General features: G+C 39.2%; 3 protein-coding genes across 3 annotated transcripts; all 3 read left to right on the top strand.

The window, feature by feature from the left end:
- The first annotated feature begins 1,934 nt into the window (after positions 1 to 1,934).
- lin7c (lin-7 homolog C (C. elegans)) lies at positions 1,935 to 10,534 on the top strand. The gene is made up of 5 exons (XM_063474652.1): positions 1,935 to 2,124; positions 2,972 to 3,090; positions 3,996 to 4,067; positions 4,217 to 4,426; positions 5,643 to 10,534. Exons 1-5 carry the CDS (start codon positions 2,088 to 2,090, stop codon positions 5,808 to 5,810), a joined length of 606 nt encoding a protein of 201 aa, XP_063330722.1. The 5' UTR covers positions 1,935 to 2,087; the 3' UTR covers positions 5,811 to 10,534.
- Positions 10,535 to 16,029: 5,495 nt separating this feature from the next.
- Positions 16,030 to 18,859, top strand: rplp2l (ribosomal protein, large P2, like). Its single transcript, XM_063493203.1, has 5 exons — positions 16,030 to 16,091; positions 16,870 to 16,993; positions 17,121 to 17,169; positions 18,225 to 18,320; positions 18,747 to 18,859. The coding sequence occupies exons 2-5, from the start codon at positions 16,871 to 16,873 to the stop codon at positions 18,821 to 18,823; spliced, it is 345 nt and encodes a 114-aa protein (XP_063349273.1). The 5' UTR covers positions 16,030 to 16,091; position 16,870; the 3' UTR covers positions 18,824 to 18,859.
- A 3,136-nt stretch (positions 18,860 to 21,995) lies between these two features.
- fth1a (ferritin, heavy polypeptide 1a) lies at positions 21,996 to 24,909 on the top strand. The gene is made up of 5 exons (XM_063474641.1): positions 21,996 to 22,266; positions 22,945 to 23,050; positions 23,603 to 23,749; positions 24,071 to 24,196; positions 24,485 to 24,909. Exons 2-5 carry the CDS (start codon positions 22,949 to 22,951, stop codon positions 24,641 to 24,643), a joined length of 534 nt encoding a protein of 177 aa, XP_063330711.1. The 5' UTR covers positions 21,996 to 22,266; positions 22,945 to 22,948; the 3' UTR covers positions 24,644 to 24,909.
- The last annotated feature ends 1,923 nt before the right edge of the window (positions 24,910 to 26,832 follow it).

Raw genomic sequence — 26,832 nt, 5'->3', positions numbered from 1 at the left:
GTCGCGCAATTACGAGACCCTATTAACACAAGAAAAGCGCCTACACATTCAAGTGCAGACTAGTACAAGTGGGTACACTGCCTGAGTTTGACAGTGATGGATTCAACCACCCATACATTTGTGTACATTAAAAATGTACACCCAGCATTTTGTTATTAGTGTGCTGTAATCCCAGCTTTAACTCCTCCACAATAGGACAATCACCACTGATTTTTTTTAGCTCTAAAGTCACTGTGATCAGAAGGAGAAGCCGATCTCCATAACTGGTTTGGCACCTGGGTTAAAAGAATCAACTTTCTCCCTCAGGCAGCTAATAACTCATTGCAATGCATACCTGCCAAGTCTGGATTCCATAGCTTAAGGTTTTAGTGGGAATACAATAAAATATGTTCAGCGTCTCATCTTCGTTACATGAAACATTTCCAGAACATACTGCAAAAAGATTAAAAACAACAAGAAAATGCATATACAAAATTTCTTCAAAACACCAGCGATCCCTTATGAATGAACACAATCACCTCATTTTACCACGCCTCCATCAGCCTGAAGGTAAGTGCGAAGACAGCCAGATCTGAAGACGTTGAAGGAAGGATGGGCCAGCTTCTTCACTGCCCTGCTTGGACCCTTCACAGAAGCCTGATGATGATGCTGTGAGTTAATATCATAAAAAAAAAAAAAGATACCAAGGCTTCTGCAACACAAACAGTGGGAAGACGAACAATATCATAAATGATCTGGTCTTCCAGAAAAATCCACCTGAAGGTATAAATGGGAATGATTTAGTAAAATTCAAACACTATCCCGTCCTCAGCACATAGGACAATGAATCAGCCATTCAACATTTTAGATAAGATGATAAGGATGTGCTTTGTTTATCATGAGCATGAGCCTTAGGCTATTATTTTTTTACAAAGATCAAAAAAATAATCTGCCAATTATACATTTAATAAAAGAGTGCATAAAGGGAGGCAGGGTGAAGCCCATGGTGTTTTTTGGTGTGACCATAAATCAGGCATATGAGTGAATCCTACAGTATAATGTGGTATTACTTTGCTGTTGCTGAGGAAATAAAAACAAGAAGAAAAAATATTTTAGGAAAACAATGGGCCTACTGTGTTAAGAAAAGAACAAAAGCTGCTGCTCACCAAGTCTTTAAGTGTGTCTGCTTTGTGCCACGCCCACATTCGTGACGTCACACGAGGTCTTTTTCATCACCTGTCAAAAGATTTGCGTTTCATCACCCACTGGGGTGTGGTCAGGAGTGAATCATGCTCTAAACTTTCAGGATACAGAGAAGCAGTGCAGCTGCAGTTTTCTGCATTCATGGAGGCTCAAAATGTGATGCAGCTCACCAGTAGGGGGTGGCAGAGAGAGCGCTCATATCAGACGTCAACAAAAAGCCAAATAAAGCTCCCTCTGGCTGGCCCTTGTTGTGGTATTACATATTAATGTAATCGTCCTTTGAGCTATGTCTGTGGAGGCTGAGCGAAGCTGTTAAATGGAGAGTTCTCCGCCCCTCGGGTTGTTAAATGGTAATATGGAATCTAGGGTTTGGATTCTAGCCAACGAGACCTTCAGTGGGCTATATGCATGGCACAAAAATATCCCTACTCTCATTGTCAGCATCAGCAGTAAACATAATAAAATCAAACCTCTGTGCTTAAAACTAAATCTGGCATTACTAATATCCAACATTTGAAACTGCTATCTAAGGTGTACGTTTGGACGAATTAAAGAAAGGACATTTGTACACTAAAGCGAGGTGGAATATTGGTAAATCTATGTGGCTTATGTATGTATGATATATCATAGTTTTACACGAGTAGTCGTCTAGTAAAAGGATAGGGTAACAAATACACACGCAGTGACTTTAGAATGTGACTGAACATTCCGAGTTCACAGTTTTACGAGGTTTCCCTGAATGCATCATGACACTGGCAGCTAGCCTAGCCGGCTAACTTGGCTAATCTGATTTATCGTCTCAGTTAAGCGCACATAACACCAGCCAGGATTACCAAATTTAGTTTTCAGTATTTTTCCTTTTAGCGAACTATCTCCCTAACGCCAAACATCCTCTCATTTCAATAATGGCATCGCTTGGGGAGCCCGTGCGATTGGAAAGAGGTGAAGTTAATTAGCTAGCTAGCTTTAGCTTAAAAATATTTGTTGTGATATGCGGGCGACATAAACCTAGCCTAGCTAGCATTAGCTTATTAAAGTAGGCGGTTTATTTTTTGTCTGTGTACTCTGTTTTATGGTGGGATAACGATAGAATAGACATCTTGCGGTTAATTCTTGTATGATTATGTATATATAGTCACCCAACTAAAGCAGCCACAGCTATTACGGCTACATTTTTGTACTTAGTACGTTAGCCACCTAGCTAATATTAATGACAACAGACAGTGGTTAGTCAATCTGGCTGGTTTGTTCACTGTATCTTACCATAAAAGAAAGAAGATTTTACAGTTACGCTGGTTGTATCATTATATTAATTTTTGCGACCTGTCTGTAAATAACATAAATTCTGGGTGTGTGTTGCTGAAATGTGCAGAGGAAGCCCAGATTTATGTGTTAGTTTAAACTTACACGTAAAACTTAACGATTATAAATATTTCATAAACTTACAAATGCTTATGAATTCATTGCTATTAAAGTAAGCTGTACATTCACAAAAACAAAATAAACAAAACAAAAACGTGATGCCTGGTGCCTCATCCCGTCAGGGGTGGTTGAATTTACTTCATGTTACTCTGAGAGTTGCTTTATTATTGCATTATAGCGATTTGTACTAATTGTAGTATGTTCTGGTGACCGTGGGAGACAAGCTTGTCCGGAGCATATCTATAATCAGAACAAATGTAGTGCAAGTAAATGTGCTCTGACACTGATGTGGGCAACTCTAACTGCCAATGTTAAAATCTACATTTGCATGCCTCAGTAATGGTTATGTACATGTTCTTGTTGACAGATATCAACCGTGCTATTGAATTGCTTGATAAACTCCAGAGGACAGGGGAAGTGCCTCCCCAGAAGCTGCAGGCACTACAGAGGGTCCTACAGAGTGAATTCTGTAATGCTGTCAGAGAAGTGAGTCTCTTTCGTCTTGTATCATTCACTTATCAAACACTTAATTAAGAGACATTAGTTCACAGTTTGGAGCCAAACCCTCTGCATCCCAATAGGATTCCCAATAGAATGCTCCAGAATTAAGAAAGAGAGAGGAAGTCTGGTTAAAAGTTAGTTTAAATTTAATGTCACTAATAGCTCTTTCCAGCTATATATGACCATTTAAGATTTGTACATTTATGTTTTCAACATCTCTTTATCATTACCTCTTTGGCCTCCTCTTCTTCATCTGGCACATCCACCCCTCCTCTCTGCTCCCTAACCTCCAACTCATTCTCGTTTTCCTCACCTCACGCCTCATCCCCTCAACTGAAATCGAGACTCTAACATAATAAAACGTGCATAAACAAACTTATTCGTTCCCGATAATATAACAATTGTGTACTGCCGCTTTGGGACAGCTGATAGCCAGACGGCTATAAGAACAACAGCTAGTGTTATACCAGATAACGTTAAGCTAGAGTGTCTGAAAAATCACATTTTCCCTTTGATAAACATTTTCACATCATATAAGTCCCCTTTTACAAAGTTTTGCAGCCTCCTTGAAATTGATGTGATCGAATGCTGTAAATAGTGGACTGACAACGACATTGTTTACAGATGTACACCAGCCATAGTGTGAAATAAAATGTAAAATATTGCAAAATACTTAAATTGCACAGCCAATTCTTTTTTCCCCTGATTTATTGTTAAGTATTGACTTAACTCAAAATTTTAAAGTATACTGTGTCCAAAAGTGTTTGTGACAGTAGTAGAAATATGCTGGCTGCCCACAGCTTTTATGGTTTATAGAAGGTTAACCCTTTGGTTTGGTTTGAATTCTTTGTGTTCGCCTGTTGAAATACTGTCCACTAATGTCTCCTCAGGTCTATGAGCATGTGTATGAAACAGTGGACATCAACAGCAGCCCCGAGGTCAGGGCCAATGCCACAGCAAAGGTAGACAGTTGTCAGTTACTGTCTGAACACAAGATTTGGTCTTTTTGTAATCTTAATTTCAGACATTTAATTTCTTAAAATGGGTAATTTTGTGCTTTGACTGCAGTACATACAGACGAGATATCTAAACACCACTTTCCTATTTGTAGGCTACAGTGGCAGCTTTTGCAGCAAGTGAGGGACACTCACATCCACGAGTTGTGGAACTGCCCAAGACAGAAGAAGGGTTGGGTTTCAATATAATGGGCGGAAAGGAGCAAAACTCACCAATTTACATCTCACGGATCATCCCAGGAGGCATCGCTGACCGACATGGAGGCCTGAAAAGAGGGGACCAGCTTCTCTCAGTGAATGGAGTGGTGCGTGTGTGTAATTCACAGCATGGTTTACAGTTTAAACTGAGCCCGATCAAATTCTCTATTTCAGATTTATTTTTAAAACAGACAGATATTAGAAATAATGCATTCTTCAAAAAAACTAATGCACAGCTAGATTTTGTTTCAGGATTTAAAAAAAAAGGAACTGCAATCACCGTGCAAAAATCTGGTGACGCATCTACTTGTAAAATCCTTGTTTATTAACTTGTTACACCATAATTTATTAATGAGAACTTGTAAGGCAGGTCAACAACTCTCCCGCTTGTCAAACTCTTCTAGTAGTGCCTTAAAATGAAGCTTATTAAAGCCTAATAAACAGGGGAGTGCTATAAGAAGATATCAGCTTGTAGCTTGGAGTTGTTGGCAACAGTTTGTCCATCATAGGGACTGACAGTGGAATTTGCGTCAACAAAAAAAATTAAATTAAATTAAAAAAAACAATAAAATCCCCTGTGCTCACCTGTGCTTTTTTATTTTCAGACTATCATCATCATGTTGGTTCATTGTTAGCCATAGAGTCTGACAATGATGGCCATTTACCAGCTAAACCTTCTTCAGTAATCCATATTACCAGTGAGCTGGCACGAAGCAGCTGTCAGAAAAAAAACCTCAGAAATCCTGTGGAGTCTTTGGCGTCTTCTTGGCGCGATGGAAAAACATTTCCTTATGTCAGTGACAGGAAACTGTCAATTTTGTACGTTTAGAAATAATAATAATAATAATACTAATAATAATAATGGTAGTAATAATATATTGATGTAAATAATGAAGGTGTCAGGTTCCTCTTGTAAAGCTCTGGAAATGTTAATTTGTTCAACATGTTTATCATGGCTTAAAGATGGACACAGTGAGTACTGATGGAACATTGAATGTAAACGTGCCATGCTATTGTCTGGAAGTGTAAATCTCAAAGATCAGCCAATAGCAATCATCCAGTTGACTTTGTTTATTGCTCAGCTTGTTCCCTCATTAAAATTTCCAAATTGCAGGCTGTTATATGTGAACAGCTGCTAGAGCTTATGTTGGAACTACATTCACTCCAGTACATATAAAACTCTTGTTTACTCCAAAAGTGGCCACATACCTCATTGCTCTTGTGTTTAATAATTGGACCCAGTAGGTTAATCTGTAGAGATCATGGACTTTTATCTGTTCCTGGTGAAATCTTAAACTCAATTTCTGTTTCTTTTGCCTTTAGAGTGTGGAAGGAGAGCACCATGAGAAAGCTGTGGAACTCCTCAAAGCAGCTCAGGGCACAGTGAAGCTGGTAGTAAGGTACACCCCCAAAGTCCTAGAGGAAATGGAGTCACGCTTTGAGAAAATGAGGTCGGCGAAGCGCCGGCAACAGAACAACTTTCCCAAGTAGGATTTTCCCATGTTGATGCCCAGCTCCCGTGTCTCTCCTCCTTTAGCCTTCTGGCCATCTGTTCTGATCCCTTTCTCATCTCCCTGCCCCTGAAAAAAGAACAAAAAAAGAACACGCTCATGTTTAGTTTTAGCTCATACATACTGTATATTGCGCTTCTGCCCTTTTCTGTAGCATTTTGATATTCACCATCGTGTATTGTACTAGACACTACAACTCTAGACGAACACTAGGAAGATCACGATTGTCAGTGTGTGTCACACCATGTGCATTATTTTTGAATTGACAATTTGAATGCAACTTCTGAGACAAACTATACAACTGCTTTGACTGAAAAGGTAGTGTTTTTCAGTGATTTATCAGAGCCACTACCAAGTGCCTCAGGGCAAACACATTTATCTTATGTACTGTTTTTTCTTTTCTTTCTTTAACCGTTTAAATTTCTGGAAATTAAACTATTGTGGCAGGAATTAATTCATGCTTTTCACCTGTTTTCTCAGAGACCGTAGCTTTAGAGGTGCTGACGACAGTCTAAATTAGTTAAAAAGTGATAAGTTGTTAGATTGGTATTATGGCTACCCTACAAAAAGTAGCAAAAGTGCTGGATTATGTTTGAGCGTTCTCTCTAGGCTGCAAGACTTTAACGTCATGCCACGCTATAAAAAGCTCCAGTAAGTGATGTAATGGGGTCTCAGCAACTCGTGAACTAAATAGCTGACACCACAAAGACTCGCACATTTATAAAAAAAAATAAACCCTTGAAACTCTGGAGTCAGTATGACATGAGATGAAAGTCAGTTATTTTGTTTTGACATAAATGAGGAATGTAATGTGTCACATTTTTTCTCTGCCAGTGAAAGAACTTCATAAGAAGTCAGTTATCCAGTGACCTTCAGAATAAGATAAAATTAGGCATTTGTAAAATTCAGCTAGTCAGATGCCTACAGTCTCTGTAAGGCCCTGGTCATGCAAGCCTAGAAACCAAGCTGTGACCCCCTGGCAACCACTGATCATTAGGGAAAAATGTGTATTATCCAGCCGATTGGAGAGTGTTTGCTGGAGATTGCTGGCTATCTGTGAAATCGACTGCTACAGCCTCAGTCACAAAGGCTTAGAGGCTTGTTAGCATATCCCTGGAAACCTCTGGTTGCCAGGGAAAATAAGTGTGCTCCCCAACCGGCTGGCAAGTAGTTTCTGCCAACGACTACGTGAAATGATTAACAAAGAGGTTTGGTTGCTAGCTTATTGCTGTGGTTACTTACAGTTTGCATGGATATTACCTCCAAATACTCGCCAACTGTTCACTGAGTGAAATTTCAAAAACTGTGACACAAACCAGAAGCTGATCCATTTGCGCCTTTTAAAACATGTTGACAGCAATAGTAAGACACAACTTTTACTTTGAAGGTGAAAGTTCTCCAAACTTGCACTCCCTCAAGTTTCACTATCGCTCAGCGAGTAATTGGCGAGTGTCTGAGATTTTTGGTGCAGCGCCCTCTGCGGAGCTCATTTCCCCCTGCTTGCAAGCAATCACCAACTAGTTAAGGAATACACGTTTTCCCCCTAGCAACCAGAGGACGCCAAGGGGTTGCCAACCAGCCTCTAAGCCCGTGTGACCAAAACTTCAGTCACATTAATGCAGCATGTGAGTTTCACTTGTTCAATGAATGAAATGTTAGTACACATACTGTATATAACCTCTACAGTGTTTGGTGTATTATGCTGTAAATGTGCTGCAGTGTAATCTTTCATCAGTTTTTTTATTACATTTTGTAACTTAACATCTAGCAAGGGAGTCGTAAATCAAACATTCGCTTAACCTGACTTTTTTTATTCACATATCGCATTCATGTTAAAGGACAAAAGACAATACAGGTGCTTGGGTGAGATTTATTGACAGCTACTTTAAAAAAACATTTTTTGATGCTTGTAAAATGTTAATAAAATGTTAGTAAAGCCCATATTTCAATAATTTACAGCAATAATTTCAAACTTGGTCTTGCCTGCATGTCATTACCAATTTATTTTTCCATTCATCTTTGCGCAAATAAGTTTTTTCTTTTTCTTTTTTCTTTTTTAGGTGGGTTGGGCACAAATGTACTCATATATAATATACAAAATGCATATCATAAAAATGAGAAACACTTTATTACCAAATACTGCCAAACAATCAAGTTTGTTCTGATGTGAATGGTTAAGCAGGCAAATCACAAAACAGTCTTAATTGTCTACTGTATATTTTAATGTGTAGGCTGCCACAGTTACATGTACACTTATTCATGTTCCACATTTTATAGTTATGAAGTGGCTGCATGTTTAGCTACTGTGTTGATAGTCATCATAGGGAAATCTTCATTCAGTTATATCTATAGGCCTGCATCTCAGTCACAAGTCCACAAGTCTTGGTTTTCTCTTAAAAACAAAATGTATTGTTTCATTAAAAAATCAACTCACTAGATGTCTAATCATCCACCTTTTTGGGAAAATGTCTACAGGACAGATTTAACTTCAAAGATTTATTCCTAGAGGTTTTTTGTTTGCAGGGTAGTTCTAATAATGTGTGTACAGAATTATGGAAACCAGGCTTTTGCTGACTAAGCCATACTATTGTCCAGTCTCAGGATAAACACCTGGCATTATTGAGGCAGGAAGGTAGTAACGTAAAGGTAGTAATTCCTATCGGTGTAGATTAACCATCCGATGCCAAACTGTTCTTCAGAAGCGAACCGTTTTAATCGAGAGGGAGTCTTAAGAGCATGCCGCTGATTGGCATGTGCGGGCACGATAGATGTGTGCTGTCTGGTTCTTGTGACCGTGTCATCTGAAATGAGGTCACTTTGAGTTTCCGTTTGCCTGGTTAGCTGCTCCACAGCTGTTTGTATTACCATCTGTTTCTTTTATTACTTTATCCACCGTCTCCTGGCGTACTCTGATGTTCCTCAAGTTACTAACAAATCGTAAATGGGATGTTCAGAGGTCCATCAGTACTGTTTTTGGGAGGATAAAATCTAAAATCCGGCTTCTGAGCTTTTGGTAATCGATCCTTTAAGTGGGAAAAGACTCATAAAAAGATTACTGTAGATTAAATCCATTGAAATGAATCACTGGTTAAAAAGCGGTACCTTTTATTAGTTGAAAGTGGCGTGCTAGTGTTGATGATTTGAATGTCTCTGCACGTTTCCCTCACATCAACTTGCTCAGCTGTTGCTTTGATTAGCAGGTTTTTGTAAGTCAGTGAAAGGGGTCGTCGACTCTCATCTGATTGTATGGTACTTAAATAATGCTTTAAATATCACAAGAAATGACGACACATGACGAGTACAGGTAAAATTTGGTGGGTGAATCCCCTGTAATCCATTTCTCTTTATGAAGACAGCTGAGTTGAAGGTCAAAGTCTCAAGTAAAACGCGCTGCAAATATGGAATGCACATCAATTATCTATGCAAGGTCTTTAAAAAAAACCTTTATTGGTGCAAAATAGTTGTCATTTTCCTCCAGAATGTTATTAAACTTACAACAATAAGGCTGTGTAGATGAATGTCTAATGAAATATGACATTCAGCAGGATTTTGAGAAGAGTTGCATGTAGTTGGATGATCCTATGAGATGTTTACAAATTTTGGGAGGTTTTTTGTTTGTTTGTTTTTTTGATGTAACATACTAATTACCATGAAGGAGTCAAAGAAGGCAATTGGCAAAACTTTGGGAGATGGCTCTCTATTAAACATTCATAAGCAGTAGTTAACAGGCTATATTGTAGTTGTAAACTAAAAGTTGTCATCAATGTGATGTATTCTCAAATTGTGACAGGCAATAGTATAAAAATATTTAAAAACATTAGAAATGTTCTCACGTGTCCTTACAACTACAGTATAGTGTGGTTTTGTTGGATACTTGTACACTGCTGTACACACTAAAATGCTAAATAGTGGGATTTAAATAAGCATTCCTGAATAGTTTCACGTAACAGTTTATTTAAACTACATTGATTATGCTTTTGTTTGGAGGCAGAACATTTAGCACAGCAGTCGCGGTGTACATAAAAGACTTAATATAATGTATAGTTTGTCCCTTGATTGTGTTTTAACTAACATTAGCTAGCTAGATTCACTTCTCACGCACATACAAACATGTATAGTAAATCAGGAAAAAAATGTAATGAGACTTGGTATTGATATTGCACACTCTCCACTGAATGTCACTGACTATAGTCTGATTTTAGTTACAACCCTTTGGTGAGGTAAACCTTCAACTTTCTACCCGTTTTCATTGTGTATTGGTCAATAGAGTATTTTTTTATAATGGTTTTCTTTTTTTGATATTTTTCTCAATTTTTATAAGTGATTTTCCTAAAAAAAATCAGATACCAGGAATGATTGGTACTTCCATTTTGACTGTGTACCAGGGCCATATCAGCGCAGCGTCTCTGAAAAGCGGGGCAAATGTGGGACAGATTAACTGTCACAGATCAGCTCCTCTTTTCTGAGCTCTGCACTGATCTCTCCTTTCTTTCTAGGACCGAGACCAAACTTAAAATGTTGATACTGTTTTAGTCAGTGCTTATTTATGATTGCCTGTAGATAGTGCTGTGTTATTTTATGTTCTCTAGTCTGTTTATCTAATTTACTGTGTTACATTGATGTGGAATGTAAAATGTTGTGATGTAGAACATAATAGTTGGACAGGAGGCTCAATAAACCGTGCTTAAGTTTATGACTTTTAAACGTGTTTTTCCACTATCTGTTACACGTTACATTCATTTTTAGAAAGAAAGACACATCTCTGTCACTCTTGTGATACAAGGTAGGTGTCAAATAGGGAAATCTGTAAAGAAAAGAGTAGTATGGCAGCAGCGCAGCATGAATGAAATGGTAACATGGGCCTTTCAGTGAATTCACAAGGCAAATTTGAAAGTGTTGCTGAGGGTGCTGGAGCCAGTTGCTAGTCTGTTGCAGGCCTAGCAGAGAGAGAAAGACAGCCATTCACACTCACATTTAAACTTTGGGCCAATTTAGTCATCAGTTAACCTAACATGCATGTTTTTGGAGCTGGAATGCACAAAGAGAATGTGTAAGCTCCACGTAGAAGTCTGTTCATCTCATCTGCAAATGATTTCTGCTATGCGGATACTTTCTAAGAGCAAAGACACAGGGAATAAGGAAAACTCTGGAAGATGAACTGATGGTTCCTGCTGTCAGAAGAGGTGCAGTCTCAGCAGGTTTTAGCTGCTTGTGTTCTGCTAACCCTGCATGCAAAATAGTACAAAAATAATGAAGCAAAAATAACATCATCTTCTTTCCGCTGCTCTCTTCAGGGGTCCGCCTCCATCTCACCCTATCAAACATCCTCCAGTCCTCTGTGTGTCCTTCTTCACTACATCCATGAACAATCCTCCTTTCCTGGTAGCTCCATCTTAAACATCCCCTGTCATTTCTTATCCTTTCCATTATGGTCACTCCCGTCTTTTTAACTCTGCCACCTCCAGCTTGCCCTGCTGTTTTATTGTCAGTGCCACCATCTCCAAACCAAACCATACATCACAGCAGGTCTCATCTTATAAACTTTCACTTTTTCTGCTGTCCTTCTCTCACACTCACCCCTCACCCCTTTTCTACACCCTGCCTGCACTCTCCTCTTCACATCTCTTGTGAAATTAAAATCAATTTAATTAAATTTTATTTATATAGCACCAAATCCCAACAACAGTTGCCTCGAGGCGCTGTAAAGTAAAGATTCTACAATGATAGCTAGAGAGAAAACCACAATAATCACAACCCCCTATGAGCAGGCACTTGGCAACAGTGGGAAGGAAAAACTCCCTTAACAATAAGAAACCTCCGGCAGAACCAGGCTAACATAAGGACGGCCATCTACAGTCTCCAGCGGAGGGTGAGGGGAGGAAGACAGGACAAAAAACCACATTGTGGAAAAGAGCCCCTGTCCGTTGCTTCAGATGGGCCCCCAGGTTTTCAAACTCAACTGAACTAATGCAGTTACACTGGTCTCATTAAGCATTTTTAGTTGATAAAACTAAGTATTTGACGTATTTTTAATTTGGAAATCAAACCTCGTCTGCTTACTTGTTCACTAGATGGAAAAATGTCCATTGCATAAGCAAAAAAACTGTAAATAGAAAAGCACTGGCCTTTCTATCAGCTAAAAAGAAGAAACACTAATCAATCAGCATGAGTCAGTGTGGAGAACTGAACTATCAGTGGAGGAAGCAGCTGTGATTTCCCAACTCAACAAAACAAATATAGGCCTGGTGATCTTTATGGACCCTGGTAATATTTATGTTTTTTTATTGCATAATTGTTGTTGTTTTTGTTTCTCTCTTTTCTTTCACTCCAGGATGTTTAATTAATTTTTGAAACATGTAGCACTACTTGTTATGGCATAGAGGAAATGGTCAAATATTTGCTTTCACATACTTCCAGACACAAGACCGTCACCAAAACTAAAAGGTAAGGAAACGTGGTCGGAGCATTACAGAAATACCCAAATGGTTGTGAAAGTAGAACATAAAAATAAAATCACAACAAGGACAATCATGAGTAAGTTCAGAATTCCATTGAAAACTGTATTAATCATTAGATGCATATAGAAAAATCAAGTAGCACAGAAACTGTAAATTCGTTGTCTGAATAAACACGGCCTTCGTGTGAATGTGATTCATAAGCCTTTTTCACAGCAGCTATTTTGACTTCTCTAATATAACCAACTATGTCTCTATGCCACAAACATATAGACATACTATGTGGCAGGTTGAAATTAATTTCATCACTGACGTCTGTTTTTCCACTAGTCTTTATAAGATGCTTTGTTTTTTCTACTTTTTCAAAAAAAAAGAAATAATCACACAAAGACAGACACAGCCATCAGGGGTAGAGCGAAATGCTTAGGATAACAGAGGGGAACAAAGTAAAGGAACGAATGACATGACTGCGTGAAGGTCAGCATTTCTTTTGTGTCCATCATTTTCCTTTATATTCGAAATATATTCAATATGAGTCACCCCTGTGGGCTGATTGCTCCAGAGGGCGGAGGAGCTGACACTCATTGATATCCAGAGATATTTTCTGTTGGCTCCTTCCACAAAAAAGGAAAGATAAAGTACAAATCCATAAAAACAAGTATTTAATATGATACTTTGTTAGTTTTTTTCCAAAAGTTTTTTCAATGCAAAGATAAATTGTTAACATTCACAAATATCAAGGCTAATAATACACTATACAGACAAAGGTATTGGGCCACACTTCTTAATCTTTGAAATTTTAAAAGTAAACATTAAAAGGTTCTATTGGGGCTTGTAGTAAAAAGCACTTAAAGCCACCAACACTCTGCAGACTCAGAAACTGCAGCGCTCCAAACCTCCTCTGGCATTAACATCAACATGAAGACTGTGCACAGGTAGCTTTGAGGTACGAATCGCCATATCTGAGCGGCTGAGCAGTGTAATATGTACATTTGTACTTATAGCACAGTTCTTTGTTCAGTCATTTCTTGGTGTTTGCTGTTTTGAAACTTTTCGTTTAGTTTTATGTTTGTAACAACTTATTTCCCAGCTAATAATAATTAAATAAGAGTTAAACTAAAGCCTGATTATTGACCTCATATTTAACCAGCCCTTTCATCTTAGCATTTCCCCCACGTGTACTGTGGACAGACCTCTGTTTGCTTGTAAACTGAAGTAAATCCTGAATATCATTCTAATATGACAATTAATATTATGAAAGAATGCTTTAATGAGGTTAAACCCATTCTCCCATGTGGTTTTGGTACCTTAATTATAATTTTCTGTAATGAAAATTACAGAAATGGGATGAAATCCAGAAATAAATCCAGAAATAAATGCTTACTCATTAAATGTTATACATCCAAGTTCGTTTAAGACAACAGTCTGCCTATCTGACAAGTATCCCTCTCAGGTAACTCCTGCAAGTTTGCTGCTCTTGTCAGTATTAAGTAGTCTTTGCACCCCATCCAGACTGTATATGTCTGAGAGGAAGGAGGTCTGTAACAAGAGCTCGGGCCTGTTCTCCTGGAACCAAGCAGCGCACGTGACAGCGATTCATTAGAGCCGGTTGTTCACACTACAGCTTGAGAGCACAGCACAGCTGCTGCCTTCTCATGGCATTGACGCCATCCGTCGCAGGCTCTCATGTGTGGATGGTTCACTTCGTCTCTTCTGGCAACTGAAATCAATCACACCCAGGACCAAACGCAGCAGCAGCAGCAGGGACAGAAGAAGAGGCAGGAGGCCAAACCGGACCAGGAGCCAAGTGAGCAGTAGCAGCAGACAAGGAGGAAGAAGCTGATTCATGTTCATATACAGTGTAACACACACTGAAATGGTTAGAGGAGAGCTGCTGCAGAGTCACGAAAGCACAAAGCTTCATGTGCAAAAAGATGCAGATGATTTATAGATATTATCTGATTATTATCTTATCTTATACATGAGTATTGACCCAAATAATCTGGTGGGGATGGACTCCTGCAAACAGCACCAGAAGAAGGTTGATAAAAGTCTCCTGGATGAGATACAAATATGGATTCCCAGTAACCTTTGTGGATCATTTACTTTACTTTTTCTGTTTAACTGGACAGAGTGCAAATTAAAAAACAAGCGAACTATAATTTAATGTTGCACTATGCTGAAATAAATCTCAGAGGTTCGTTCCCACCCATCTTGAAAGATCACAAGATTCAAATAATACATCTACATAAATGTCTTCACAGCTTTTCTTCTTGTTTAGTTCCTCACTCTCTAACAGGGTTATGATTAGGCTTTACAAACGTCTCTAATACTGTATTATTAGTTAATTAGCAATTGATTACTATTATGCATTATATTAGGCACTATGTTAACAAAAAACAGCTGTGTTTTGTGACATTGATTTGTCCATTTTATAAGCCTGGCTCACTGGAAGTTAGTTCCAAAGAAACTTGGCCCACGACTTGTAAACGTTTACATTTATTCACAATTGGTCAAGTTTCATAAATAATTTATAATCAAAGAAAAATGTCCACAGGATGTCCAGTCTAGGCCTCCAAGTGTCCACAGCCAATCCACTCACATACTCAGCACAGGAGCCCCACAAGGTTGCGGCTGGAGCCCTTCTCTTTACTCTGCATACCCTGTATGCATATGACTGCACACCACGTTGTAACACAAAACCCATCACTGAGTCCGCAGACAATGCCGTGGCGGGGCTGATCAGTGGAGGAGATGACTCTGCCGGCAGAGGTTCAGAAGCTGACAGGCTGATGTGCTAAAAACAAGTTGGTTCTAAATACTAACAGGACCAGAGAGCTGATAATTGATTTCAGGAGAAGTCAGAATGGCCACTTACCACTGAACATACAGTGCTGTTCTCAGGAAACAGTCTGTGTTATGCTTTTTTAATGAGGCAGTGCGTGTTGTGTGTCCATGTGAGGTCCCTGAAACCGGAGACTCTCTCAAGCTCCCTTATGTATACGGTGCTGTGAAAAAGTATTTGCCCTCTTCCTGATTTCTATCTTTTTTTTTTCATATTTGTTCACAACACTGTATAAGGAAAAGGGTTGGAGAGAGTGTCTAGTTTCAGGGGCCTCACACAGACACACAACACACACTGCCTCATCACAAAAAGTACAACAAAGACTGTTTCCTGAGAACTCCTGAGAAATTAATTTTCCAGGAAGTGTACAGTGTCACTTTTTTTTTTTAACACAGCGACATTAAAGTAACCTTGATTCTTGTAAAAGTGACATTTCATCCAGTGCTTCATATCAATAAAGCATGTAGTTACAAGCTCCAAATCTTTTATACAGGATATGAGTACATCAGAGGGACAGCTTAGTTTGAACAGTTTGAAAGCAAAGTTAGAGAGACAAAGGATGTTGAATATGGAGATGCCAGTTAGGAGCAAAAGAGAAAGACCACAAAACTGATTCATAGAGTGAGAGACAGAGGACATGGAGAGGATAGGTATACCAGAGGAGGATGCAAGACATAGGGTGAAATTAAGGCAGATATTCAATCCACTGTGGCAACTCCTAGGGGGGACAGGAGGAAGAAGAAGAATTTGAATGTATTTTTTTGGGTAATATTTCGCGTTAGGTAAAGTTTTTACACCGAGGTTGCAAACACACTCCTGAGCAGCAGGCCTCGCCTCGGTTCCTACTTACTTTTAATGCTCTTACGAAGAAGAAAGGCTACTTTGCTTTTTTCCGGTGACGTAACTTCCTTTCTGCCCGTGCTAATCTCAGAGTGAACACGCGCTCTTCTATCTAGCTCAAGTAAGTTTGGTTTTAAAACGTAAATAATGTATTAAACACTGAGAAAATAACTGAGCCACCCAGATAAGCATGTACACTTTCAGCCCAGGCATTTTAAGAATATTAAAGAGCGTTTAGCCGACATTAATTCCTTTCTTTGGCTCCCGGAGCTGACGCTAGGTTGGCTAATGGTAGCGGAGAGCCGCATGGGTGTTATAATTATGCTGTGTTTTCCCACATTGTCGCATTTTTGAGGATTTATAGAGGTAGAGAAAACAGTATTTTAGTAGAAGCATATTCAATATTGGAAAATGTGTAGTTTTTAGATGAGTGGACGATGGGTATCGGCTGTAAAGCAGCGAACTTCTGTTTTACTGAAAATCGCCGTAATAACTCAGAAATGCGTTGGGATCACAGTCCTGTAGCTGTCTAAACCCAGGAAAAAACGGACCCCTGAAGCGGTCGACCCTACCTACGTCTTTTGATTTTTTTTTTTTGTTAAATGATGCACTAACAGGGACAACATTTAATATTTCCCTGCTGTGATGAAACCATATATTTCTTATAAACTGTAATATTTTCACATAAAAATCAGAGATTGAGCTTTTGAGGCATACCATGACTTTCTCCAGGCTTTGATTTTTATATAAAAGCAAAATTAACATGTTTGTATGAGTTTTGTTTCCACTTTTGTTAATGCAAAAACAGATTGTCTGAACTTTAGACGTAACTCATTTTCCTGTGTCCATAAAAACGTCACGCATGGTTACTAATGTTTCCAGTAAACTTGGTGTTTCAGGATGCGTTACGTTGCTGCTTACCTGCTGGCTGCCCTCGGTGGCAATGAAAACCCTGATGCCAAGGACATCAAGAAGATACTGGAGAGCGTTGGCATTGAAACCGATGACACACGCCTCGACAAGGTACACAACCACCTGCTCCTCTTTGTGTTTTATTACTGTTGTGGCTTCAGTTTTTCCCGGCAGCTGGTTCCTACCTTTAGGTTATGTTTATAATTGCGTCTATCTTTCTCTCTCTCTCTCTCAACAGGTTATCAATGAGCTGAAGGGCAAGAACGTGAATGACGTTATTGCCACAGGTGAGTTTCCCGCAGTTTCATTTATGTGTGTGTGAGACCATGATTAATTTTGGTTTACAATTTTGTTTGGCTGAAATGTTGTTAGGTCTGAAAGTTTAGAATTAAATGGCTTCAGGCAGGATTTTAATACTGAAATGGACTCCCTGCAGGGGTCTGAAATAGTTTATGATGTTGGATACTGTGACTAGTGATAAACTCCTTTGACGCACAGGAAAAACAGATTTAAGGGTAACAAAAAAAAAGATTTATTAAAAATATGAGTGAACTAAGCTCTCAATGCTGGATTCCTCGGTAATGGAGGATGGCACAGTGTGTATGGACCACAGTTATACTGGAGAATTTGTTAATTGAAAATGGTTAATAAGGGTATTGTGTATAGACAAATTACTTATTGTATACACAAATTATACTTATTAATTAATTTTTATTAGTCATCTTACACACTCAGTGCAATAAGAGTAAAAAACAGAAACAGTATCAAGTTTAAAAGACTAAAAAAAGAACTCATTACTAAACTACTACTAAAAAAGATACAACTAAGAACAACGGTATGAAATATAAATGTCATAATGTAGAGTACTGCAGATGGGCAGAAAAGTGGCACAGTGTTAACGGTTAATAACAGTGCTATTGGTGCATGCAGCAAGTGATACTTGTAATGCAAAAACAATCCTAAAATACAGTTGGGATGGTGTGAGTGCAGGTTGCAAAACATCAATATTTTATTTTCTTATTTGGGTCTTCGTGATAGCTGATCTTGCACCCTGTTTGTGGGCAGAAATAAAATATTTCATGAGTGTGTCATGGTGCATTTGCTGTGATAATGTCAAGAGTTTTCTTGCCATAATTTCTATAAACATGCAGGGCATGATATCCCATTGGACAAAATGAATCGATTTGAATATAAGATAAGAAAAAAGTTGTATTTAATCAGATGTGTAAAGTCAGACCACATGTAATGATAACGGACCGTTTCTGACCTCTGTCTTGTTTCTGACTGCTGAGTGTCGATGTTATCACTTGTGCTTCATGTCTGCCAACTCGTGTCTCCTCAGGTTACGGTAAGCTGGCCAGCATGCCAGCAGGTGGTGCCGTAGCCGTTGCCAGCTCTGCAGCTGCTGGCTCAGGCGGAGCCGCAGCTCCTGCTGCAGGTGAGCATTGCAGCTTAACACCTTGTTTGGCACCATCAATCATATTTGCCACTTTGTGATTTTGCCTTCACCTTGTATGTTTGTACGACTACATGGAGCCAAATAATGATCTGTTGACATGAAAGATGCATCTACACAAGTTAATCCACACAAAATCCACACTATACTGGGTAAATGCAGTGCAGGCATTTTAATTTATGTTAAGGTTTTAAGTTTAATGGTTTTAGAAAATATGTTTTTTTTGTTTTCATATTAATACGGCAGCATGTAAGAAACGCTCAACAAAAACTGGGAAATTCCAAAATAAAAATCAGTTGCATTTAATTATATTTCAAAACAACCGTTATATTAGGCAACCACGTGAGCAGGTTGCTGTGTCATGGTGATGACAGCAGGAAGTGATGTCAAGTGCTTTTTGTTTTTCAGCTGAGGAGAAGAAAGAGGAGAAGAAGGAAGAGTCTGAGGAGTCCGATGACGACATGGGATTCGGCCTCTTCGATTAAACTCCTTGAACTGATCAATAAAGTTTTTACAAAATCCCTCGTATGCAGCTTTTCTCTTTACTTTAAAACTTGTGTGTGTGTGGGGGGGGGGGGGGGGGGGGGGTTGTGTAATTTGACCTGATCGGGCCTATTCTGTGTTCGGGTATGTGATCTTATTCAGTTTAATGGAGAAAAAAAAACTGAAAAGGCTCTGGCTGATGAAATTGAGCCCAGTGCTCAGTGGATGGCGCTGTGGAGCCTTTGAGCGCTAAAGCAGACGACACCAGATCCTTCATTTTGGGCTTTTGTTCAGCGGTTTGAATTATCCACGAGCTTAGACGCAGATCTCCACACTTGACACCTGTGAGGCTAACACTTAAATTATTTACAGCTAGGGACAAAGTGTCACGTGACGGCGAACTGCTGCGGGCACGGCTGAAGCTGCACGTAGTCTGTGCGTCAGCAGCAGTGAGCCTCCGAGGGGAAAAAGCAAAGTTGCAAAAAAAGTATTAGTTTTGAGGAAAAGAAAGGATGCTGCTGCTGCTTCAATTGCATAGCGTAAAGGTAAATAAGACAGTTGTGTAAAGGATAAACGCTTCGCCGATTGAGTGTCGGCAGCCTGTCGCTATGACAACTTTACGCATCAGTAAATATCAGTATTCGCATACATCTTAATGTTTTATAAAATGCATATTTAACAAGTAAGAGAAAACTGTTTTGCAGTGCTTGATGTGAGTAAAACGTAAAACTACATGTATGTAAAATTCGAACGTTGGTCTAGAAATTATACTTTTATGGTGAATTCATTAGATTTTAGCAGGGAACAAACGGTTTTACAAAACAGCTCTGGTGTAATAAGTAACGTGTTAGAAGCAATAATAAAATTAAAACAAACACTCTCCTGAAAGCATATATTATCAGCGTGTAAAGGTCAACACCCAGAATGTAAATTATTCACCACAGTATAAACCGCGCAGGCGTCCAGTATCAAGAGCAATTTTCTCTCATTATATGGGACCAAACATCACATGTTGTTTTTATTGACTGGGAGTTATACTGAATGCCTCTTCCAAGTATCTAGGGTGACAATGTGTCCTGCTTCACGTGGTGCTTAACAGCATTTTTATACCTTGAACCCTTGTCCCACATATTAGGACATTGCCCTACATTTGGCTCTTGTTTAAGAGACAGACAGATAGCTCCCTAGAAAGATTTGGCTCAAATATGGATTCGTTCCTACTGAAAACTAAAGATCAAATGCTGAAATATTTGCTTCCTTGTAAAAAGCTTTAAAAATTTTAATTTAAAAACAATTACAGTACATTTGTTCTTTTTATGATCTGTGCCAAAACTTTAACCCAAACACCTTGTGCGTGTTTATTTTTCAAGTTAGATACATAAAAAAATTTCAAACAACCTCCAAACTTTAGAAATGGGTTCCAAGCAAACATACAGTGGACAATTTGTTGGGTGCACCTGTTCAACAGCTTGATAATGTAAATACCTAAAATCAGCCAATCACACCGCAGCGGCTCAGTGCAAGTAGGTTTTTAGGGATGGTCACAGTGACTTGCTAGTTCAAACCAGTTCAAATCAAGCTAGCATCACAATGGGGGAAGAAAGGTGATTCAAGTGACTCTGAACGTGGTTGCTGGTGTCAGATGGGCTGGTCTGAGTGTTTCAGAAACTGCTGATCTATTGGGATTTTCCCACTCAAACATTTCTAGGGTTTACGGAGTATGAAAAAGAGAAATTGTGCAGTTTCTCTGGATGAAAAGCCTTGTTGATGTCAGAGGAGAATTGCCAGACTTGCTTCAAACTCTGGAAAACAACAGTTACCGAAATAACCACTCATTACAACAAAGTTGTGCAGAAGAGCATAACTGGATACACAAAACCTGAAGCAGATACGCAGCAGAAGACCACACTGTGTGCTACTCTTGTCTGCAAAGAACGGGAAACGGAGGCTACAATTCACACAAACTCACCAAAATTGTACAACAAAAGACTGGATAAATGTTGATCTCATGAGTCTAAATTTCTGCTCCCACATTCAGAATCCTGATCAGAATTTGGTGTAAACAAGATGAAAATACTGATCCATACTGTCTTGGATCAATGGTTCAGACTAGCGGTAGTGGTGAAAAGATGTGGGGATATTTTTTCACCATGCTTTGAGCCCCTTAGCATCAACTGGGCATTATTTAAACACCACAGCCCACCTGAGTACTATTATTGACCATGTCCATCCATTTATGACTACAATGCACTTATTTTTGGATAGCTACTTCCAGCAGAATAATGTGCCATGTCACAAAGCTTGAATCATCCCAAACTGGTTTTTTGAACATGACAATAAGTTCACTACACAAATGATCTCCATGGACACCAGATCTCAATCCAGTAGAGCACCTTTGGGGTGTGGTGGGTCAGGAAATGTACATCATGGAGCAACTGTGTGATGCTGTCACATCAATATGAACCAAAATCTCTGTGGAGTGTTTCTAGCACCTTGTTAAATCTAGGCGATGAAGAGTTAAGCTGGTCCAAACTTGTACTAGAAATTGTGAGTGTACTCTAGATCCCGGTTTGTTGGGATCTAAGTGAGGAAAACTACACACAATGCTCCAACACATACAATACTTAGTATGTGCAAGTAGTGTTTATTTTTTTCTCTCATTAAAAAAAAATAAGTGAAGAAACAAACAAAAACAACCCTAGGGAGAGCTGGTTGCCCCTTTGGGAAACCTTGCCTTGGTAATGACACAACAAGCCTACGCTATGGATTTTTACCAAGGCAACTCCTGTACAGGGTGTCATAATGAACTTGTTAGTCATGTTCTGGTAAGTGATCATGAGACTGTTTCTTAACCTCCAATTTTCTGGAATGATTTAATGACATAGTAAAAAAAAAATTAGATGAATCATCCCACGTGATCAAAGGTGAGTCAGCAGATGTGATATCTTGTTACAAACCACAAACAGGACCAAAGACGTATGAACTAGTTAGTATTATCACTTCTAAGTTGACTTTGTTCACATGTGAATGAAAATGATGAAAATGATGTTTTGAAATGAAACTAAATAAAGTCAAATAGGCTCACTAACACTGGGGTACGTGCTCTGATGTTCTGCCTCTTGGCCCCTCCCACCTCCCCTCCCCTCCCTCCTCCAGGTGACGTCACTAAGTGCTAATCTACAGGCGCCTGGGTCGAAACGTTCAGTCGTGTCTCTCGTTAGCGGACAGTGAAGGTTACCTGCTTCAACAGTGCTTGAACGGCAACCTTTCAACTGTCTTTATACAGCACGGGACCAGTCGCTCCGATACATCGAGTGAATTTAAACTTGAAACATTAGCTAGCTTAGTCAGCCTTGAAAAACACCTAGCTCGGAAGCTAACTCTTTGTTTTGCTAACAACGCACAGCTTCGACCTCCTCTCAACAAGACCTGCCACTGAAATTTGGTAAGGAAACGTTCCCTATGTTTTCTTTTCTTATCGTTATGTTTGATTATAGATTCCAGGCTGACATTGGCTTTGTAGTTTGATAATACTAGTTCGATTTATCAGCTTGAGGTCGCAGTCAGTGTGGGCCTGTGCGCATTTGGCTGCCCAAGCTTTGCGCAGTGTTTTCAGCGCCATGTGTGGCTTCCTTCAAACACATCGTAATAAATAAATATTTACTTTATTTAAACAAGTCGAGCTTTAACCAGATTCATACTTTGCGTTGTGACTTATGTGATTGTTAAGGCCTGTTTTAATGGTAAAGAGTGCAAAGTTTAGCAGATGTTTTCATGAAACTCTTTTTTTTTTTCTGATTTTTGCCTTACGTAACGTACATGGCCTAGCCCAGTGATACTGTTTGATGAACGAATCGCGTTATTCAAACATCAAAAATACTGAGCAACACAGTCAGTATTACGCAGTTGTTATGAGGTGTGACACTTGTAATAAGTCGAGCTATTGTCTGAGGTTCGTGGGCCAAACCCCAAAGATGTATTTAAACACAGTAAAAGGTGCCTATTTAAAAAAATAAATAAATAAAATAAAATTAATCACAACCTTTTCACTGCTCTTGAACTCGTCCTAGTCTAATCACATTTGCAAATAGTTACTGATATAATTGTGATTTTTATGTTTCAGAACCATGAGTTCCCAGGTCAGACAGAACTTCCACCAGGACTGCGAGGCTGCAGTCAACAGGCAGATCAACCTGGAGCTGTATGCCTCCTACGTCTACTTGTCTATGGTAAGAGCAATCCATGGTGCACAGTCAGATTAAAAAGGGTTATTGAAGGACAACTCAGTGGAAAGTACCAGTCTGGAACACCTGGTGACATTCGGGTAATAGTGGTCAGAGAAACGGGAAGTGCGAGTAGATTTTATTTATAATCAAGAAGTGATTTTAATTCCTTTTAACTAGGCTGCTATGTGGTTATAAGTGCTGTGCTTGGTTTCCAGGTACAGCCATTGAGCCGAGAAAAAGGCAGGGGAAGTTGTTTCGGAGGTGTTGAAGCAGCCTACTGCCATTTAAAATGGATAAATAAACAACCCACTATCAGAGCAAGCTGCTTTTTAAACAGGATTAGTCAAATATAAGGGAGGTTTTTAAACTGAGGGGATATTAATGTTTAGGTATTGAATTAAAAAAAAAGGTTGACGTTCCTTTGAGTATGTATAAAGAACAGGCAGGCAACTATGGTTTCTGTCCTCTGTATGACAAGTCCTTTTTGTTTACAATGGTTTTGGCAGGTAGATTTTAAAAACTTTACCTAAAGTTTACAAACTTTCTTCCTTACAGTCCTACTACTTTGATCGTGATGACCAGGCATTGCACAACTTTGCCAAGTTTTTCCATCATCAGTCGCATGAGGAGCGTGAGCACGCTGAGAAGCTAATGAAACTGCAGAACCAGAGGGGCGGAAGGATCTTCCTCCAAGACGTCAAGGTATGAGATTTGTGAAAACAAATGGACTGTAACATATGTTAACTTCTGGCTGAGTGTGAGATTGTTCTGGGCTATCTTAAGCTTCACATAGGGAGGGTTTTATAAGGCCAGAGAGATACCAAGGGCGTGGGCGTGCAGAGTCTCTTATCGCTTTCGGGCACGCAAACATGACCGCCAGAACTCGAGTGAAACGTTAAACCGCAAATCTGCTTTACGTATTCAGGAAGCTTGTTTTCTAGGTCAGGTTGGTGAACTTTCATTAATAAATGTCTCACTCGTGTTTGGGTTTTTTTTTTTTTTTTTATGATGCTTTAATTGCAGAAGCCAGACAGGGACGAGTGGGGCAGCGGCGTCGAGGCTCTTGAATGTGCCCTGCAGCTCGAGAAGAGCGTGAACCAGTCACTGCTGGATTTGCACAAACTCTGCTCTGAACACAATGACCCACATGTGAGTACTAAAATATGGTGTGTATGTTACACAGCAAAGTGCAGTGAGAAGGAACACCAAAAATAAATTGTGAGCACACACACGCAAGGCATGCTGATTGGTTGTACACCTGCAAATCTGGAATTTCTATTTTCTTTTTTGTGTAATATAAAATATAAGTGACTCTGATGTGGCCTGTATGGCATTTATTTTTAAAGTGAACGTATAATGCAGGAGATGTCTTACCTTACTTGTTTTTTTTGTTTTTGTTTTGTCTCGTCTTATTAAACGAAACTCTGTCTCTTTCAGATGTGCGACTTCATTGAGACTCACTACCTGGATGAGCAGGTGAAGTCCATCAAAGAGCTGGCTGACTGGGTGACCAATCTGCGCCGCATGGGCGCTCCCCAGAACGGCATGGCGGAGTACCTGTTTGACAAACACACTCTTGGCAAAGAGAGCAGCTAAATCTCTCACACCACATTTACTACAGCTTATGTGTATTTGTATCTTGCTTCAAAATGAAAAGCCATCTGCATGTTGCTGGTTAGACCTTTAAAGTTATTACTCATGTTATTACTAGAAACCCCTGTGAGTGAGTTTGTGTTCAAACCCTCCCTATATCTTGCATGTCTCTCTGCAGTTAGAAAGGCTCGTCATTGCTACATATTTGCTGTATTTTAAAGCCTGGAGGTGTTACTCAAACCAAATAAACCAACCCTCTGGATTCTGAATAGTTTTTGTCTTTCATGTCTCTGAATGTTTCTGTGATGGTAAAAGTGCAAACCTGCTCATACCAAACATCAATCTGTTTCAGTTCCTTCTCCAGAGAAAATAAACTGCAGCTGATTGCCTTCAGATAAAAATTCACACATGTTGGAGCTAAATGGCACAAATGTCAGGTCTGTTTTAAATTGTCAGCAACTGGTAGTTTAAAGTCTGGCAGCAATTCTTCTTGTTTTAGCATAAACAAGCAAAATAGTCAGTTTAGCTGAACGTAAACAGTTTTCAGAGAGCCTCAATTCTCCTAAAACGTACCCACCAGAAATCCCAAATAAGCACCTTGATGTTAGACTAATTGGCAGTTTGTTGTTCCAAGTTTACGTTCTCAAGCTCCCTCAGTATTTTTTTCCTCCTCAACAAAGCTTACAAAATTAATCTGGGGATTTCCAGCTTGAGCAAAGCTTATACAGGAAATCAAGATGAAATGTCCGAGAGTCTATCTGCGTCATCAGCACTTCCCTCTGTTTTGCAGTCGCATACATGTTTTCTTCCAAGGATACAGACTGTGCCCTCTGGTTGGTATTAATTGTGACTCCCTCCAGTGGTGAGTTACAGCCAACAAGACTAACAACAGCGCTAATGGCAAGAGTAAAGGTGTCAGCAAGGCGGAATAATGCCTTACAAGTGCCATAATGGAAAATACTGCAAGTTACTAAATGCAGGATGATGTATGACAAGGAAATGTGTTAATTAGCCTACATGAAATGAAAGTATTCGGGCTTCACCTAAAATAAACTTAAGATTTATATTTTTATGGCTTGATTTGCATTTAAAAATATATTATCAACATTTAAATTATCAACATATTTTATTCAGACATTGTTCAAAATTTAAAGGGATTAAACAGTAATCAACGCATCAGAGTAGTCCAATTTAAACCGCGTCAGTCATAGTAATGCAAAAGTGAATTCATGTTAGTGAGAAATCAAACTTACTCCCACCTGAAGCTATCCTACTTCATATGCACCCACTGTGCAATTTATCAGGAAAACCTGTTCAGCTGCTTGCTACTTTAAATCTTATCAGCCAATCACGTGGCAGCAACTTATGTAGACATGGTCAAGTTGACCTGAGGTTCAAACTGAGCGTCAGTGACTTTGAACATAATATGGTTGTTGGTGCTAGACGTGGTGGTCTGAGATTTTCAGGAGTCAATCTACTCAATTTTCTCTCAAGCTCTCTTTTCTTTAAAAGCATAATTCTCTTCATAGACGTTGACATTGATAGTCTGTGTTCTGTATTTATTTAGGTGCTAATTTTATCTGGCTTTTTCCTCTCACATACCTTGTAAATGCACTTCTGTCTACTAGTGAAGTTAAGTCTGGATATTTACATTACAACGAATCCTTTAATTATGAATGCTTTAGGAATTTTCTGTGGGTGAAAAATGTCTTAATGCAAGAGTTCAAAGGAGAATGACCAGAGTGCTAAGGCTGCAATGCACAGGCTCACCAAAACTGGAAAAACATTGCTTTTCAATTTCTGCTTCAGTTTTCAGATGGTAGGGTCAGTATTAGTTGTTCAGACTGCTGGTTTTGTAACAGTGATGGAGAGATTTTATTGGGACACTTTGAGACTCTTTTTACCAATTGAGCATCTTTTAAACACCATCGTTTACCTGAGTATTGTTGCTGACCATGTCCATCCCTTTAAGACCAGTGTGCCATTATCTGATGGCTGCTTACAGCAGGATATCTTACATGTCGCGAAGCTCAAATTATCTCAAATTGTTTTCTTGAACATGACAGTGAGCTGACTGTACTCAAATGGCCTCCAGAGTCACCATCCAGATCTCAGTCCAATAGAGCACCTTTTGGATGTGGTGGAATGAGAGATTGACGTTGCGGATGAGCTGACAAAAAATGCTATCATGT

The sequence above is a fragment of the Pelmatolapia mariae genome, linkage group LG1 (assembly GCF_036321145.2).
Source record: "Pelmatolapia mariae isolate MD_Pm_ZW linkage group LG1, Pm_UMD_F_2, whole genome shotgun sequence".
Classification (NCBI taxonomy): domain Eukaryota; kingdom Metazoa; phylum Chordata; class Actinopteri; order Cichliformes; family Cichlidae; genus Pelmatolapia; species Pelmatolapia mariae.
Note: the sequence above shows the minus strand (reverse complement) of the source record. Positions and strands in the feature narration are given on the sequence as shown.

What these genes read in the sequence shown, in the direction of transcription:
- lin7c (XM_063474652.1), top strand. Translation starts at nt 2,088, where the DNA reads ATGGCATCGCTTGGGGAGCCCGTGCGATTGGAAAGAG. An exon ending in GCCCGTGCGATTGGAAAGAG is followed by an intron (nt 2,125 to 2,971) that starts GTGAAGTTAATT and finishes TCTTGTTGACAG; the next exon opens with ATATCAACCGTGCTATTGAA. An exon ending in GGGCCAATGCCACAGCAAAG is followed by an intron (nt 4,068 to 4,216) that starts GTAGACAGTTGT and finishes TCCTATTTGTAG; the next exon opens with GCTACAGTGGCAGCTTTTGC.
- rplp2l (XM_063493203.1), top strand. Translation starts at nt 16,871, where the DNA reads ATGCGTTACGTTGCTGCTTACCTGCTGGCTGCCCTCGGTGGCAATGAA. An exon ending in GAATGACGTTATTGCCACAG is followed by an intron (nt 17,170 to 18,224) that starts GTGAGTTTCCCG and finishes GTGTCTCCTCAG; the next exon opens with GTTACGGTAAGCTGGCCAGC. An exon ending in AGCCGCAGCTCCTGCTGCAG is followed by an intron (nt 18,321 to 18,746) that starts GTGAGCATTGCA and finishes TTTGTTTTTCAG; the next exon opens with CTGAGGAGAAGAAAGAGGAG.
- fth1a (XM_063474641.1), top strand. Translation starts at nt 22,949, where the DNA reads ATGAGTTCCCAGGTCAGACAGAACTTCCACCAGGACTGCGAGGCTGCA. An exon ending in CCTACGTCTACTTGTCTATG is followed by an intron (nt 23,051 to 23,602) that starts GTAAGAGCAATC and finishes TCTTCCTTACAG; the next exon opens with TCCTACTACTTTGATCGTGA. An exon ending in TCTTCCTCCAAGACGTCAAG is followed by an intron (nt 23,750 to 24,070) that starts GTATGAGATTTG and finishes CTTTAATTGCAG; the next exon opens with AAGCCAGACAGGGACGAGTG.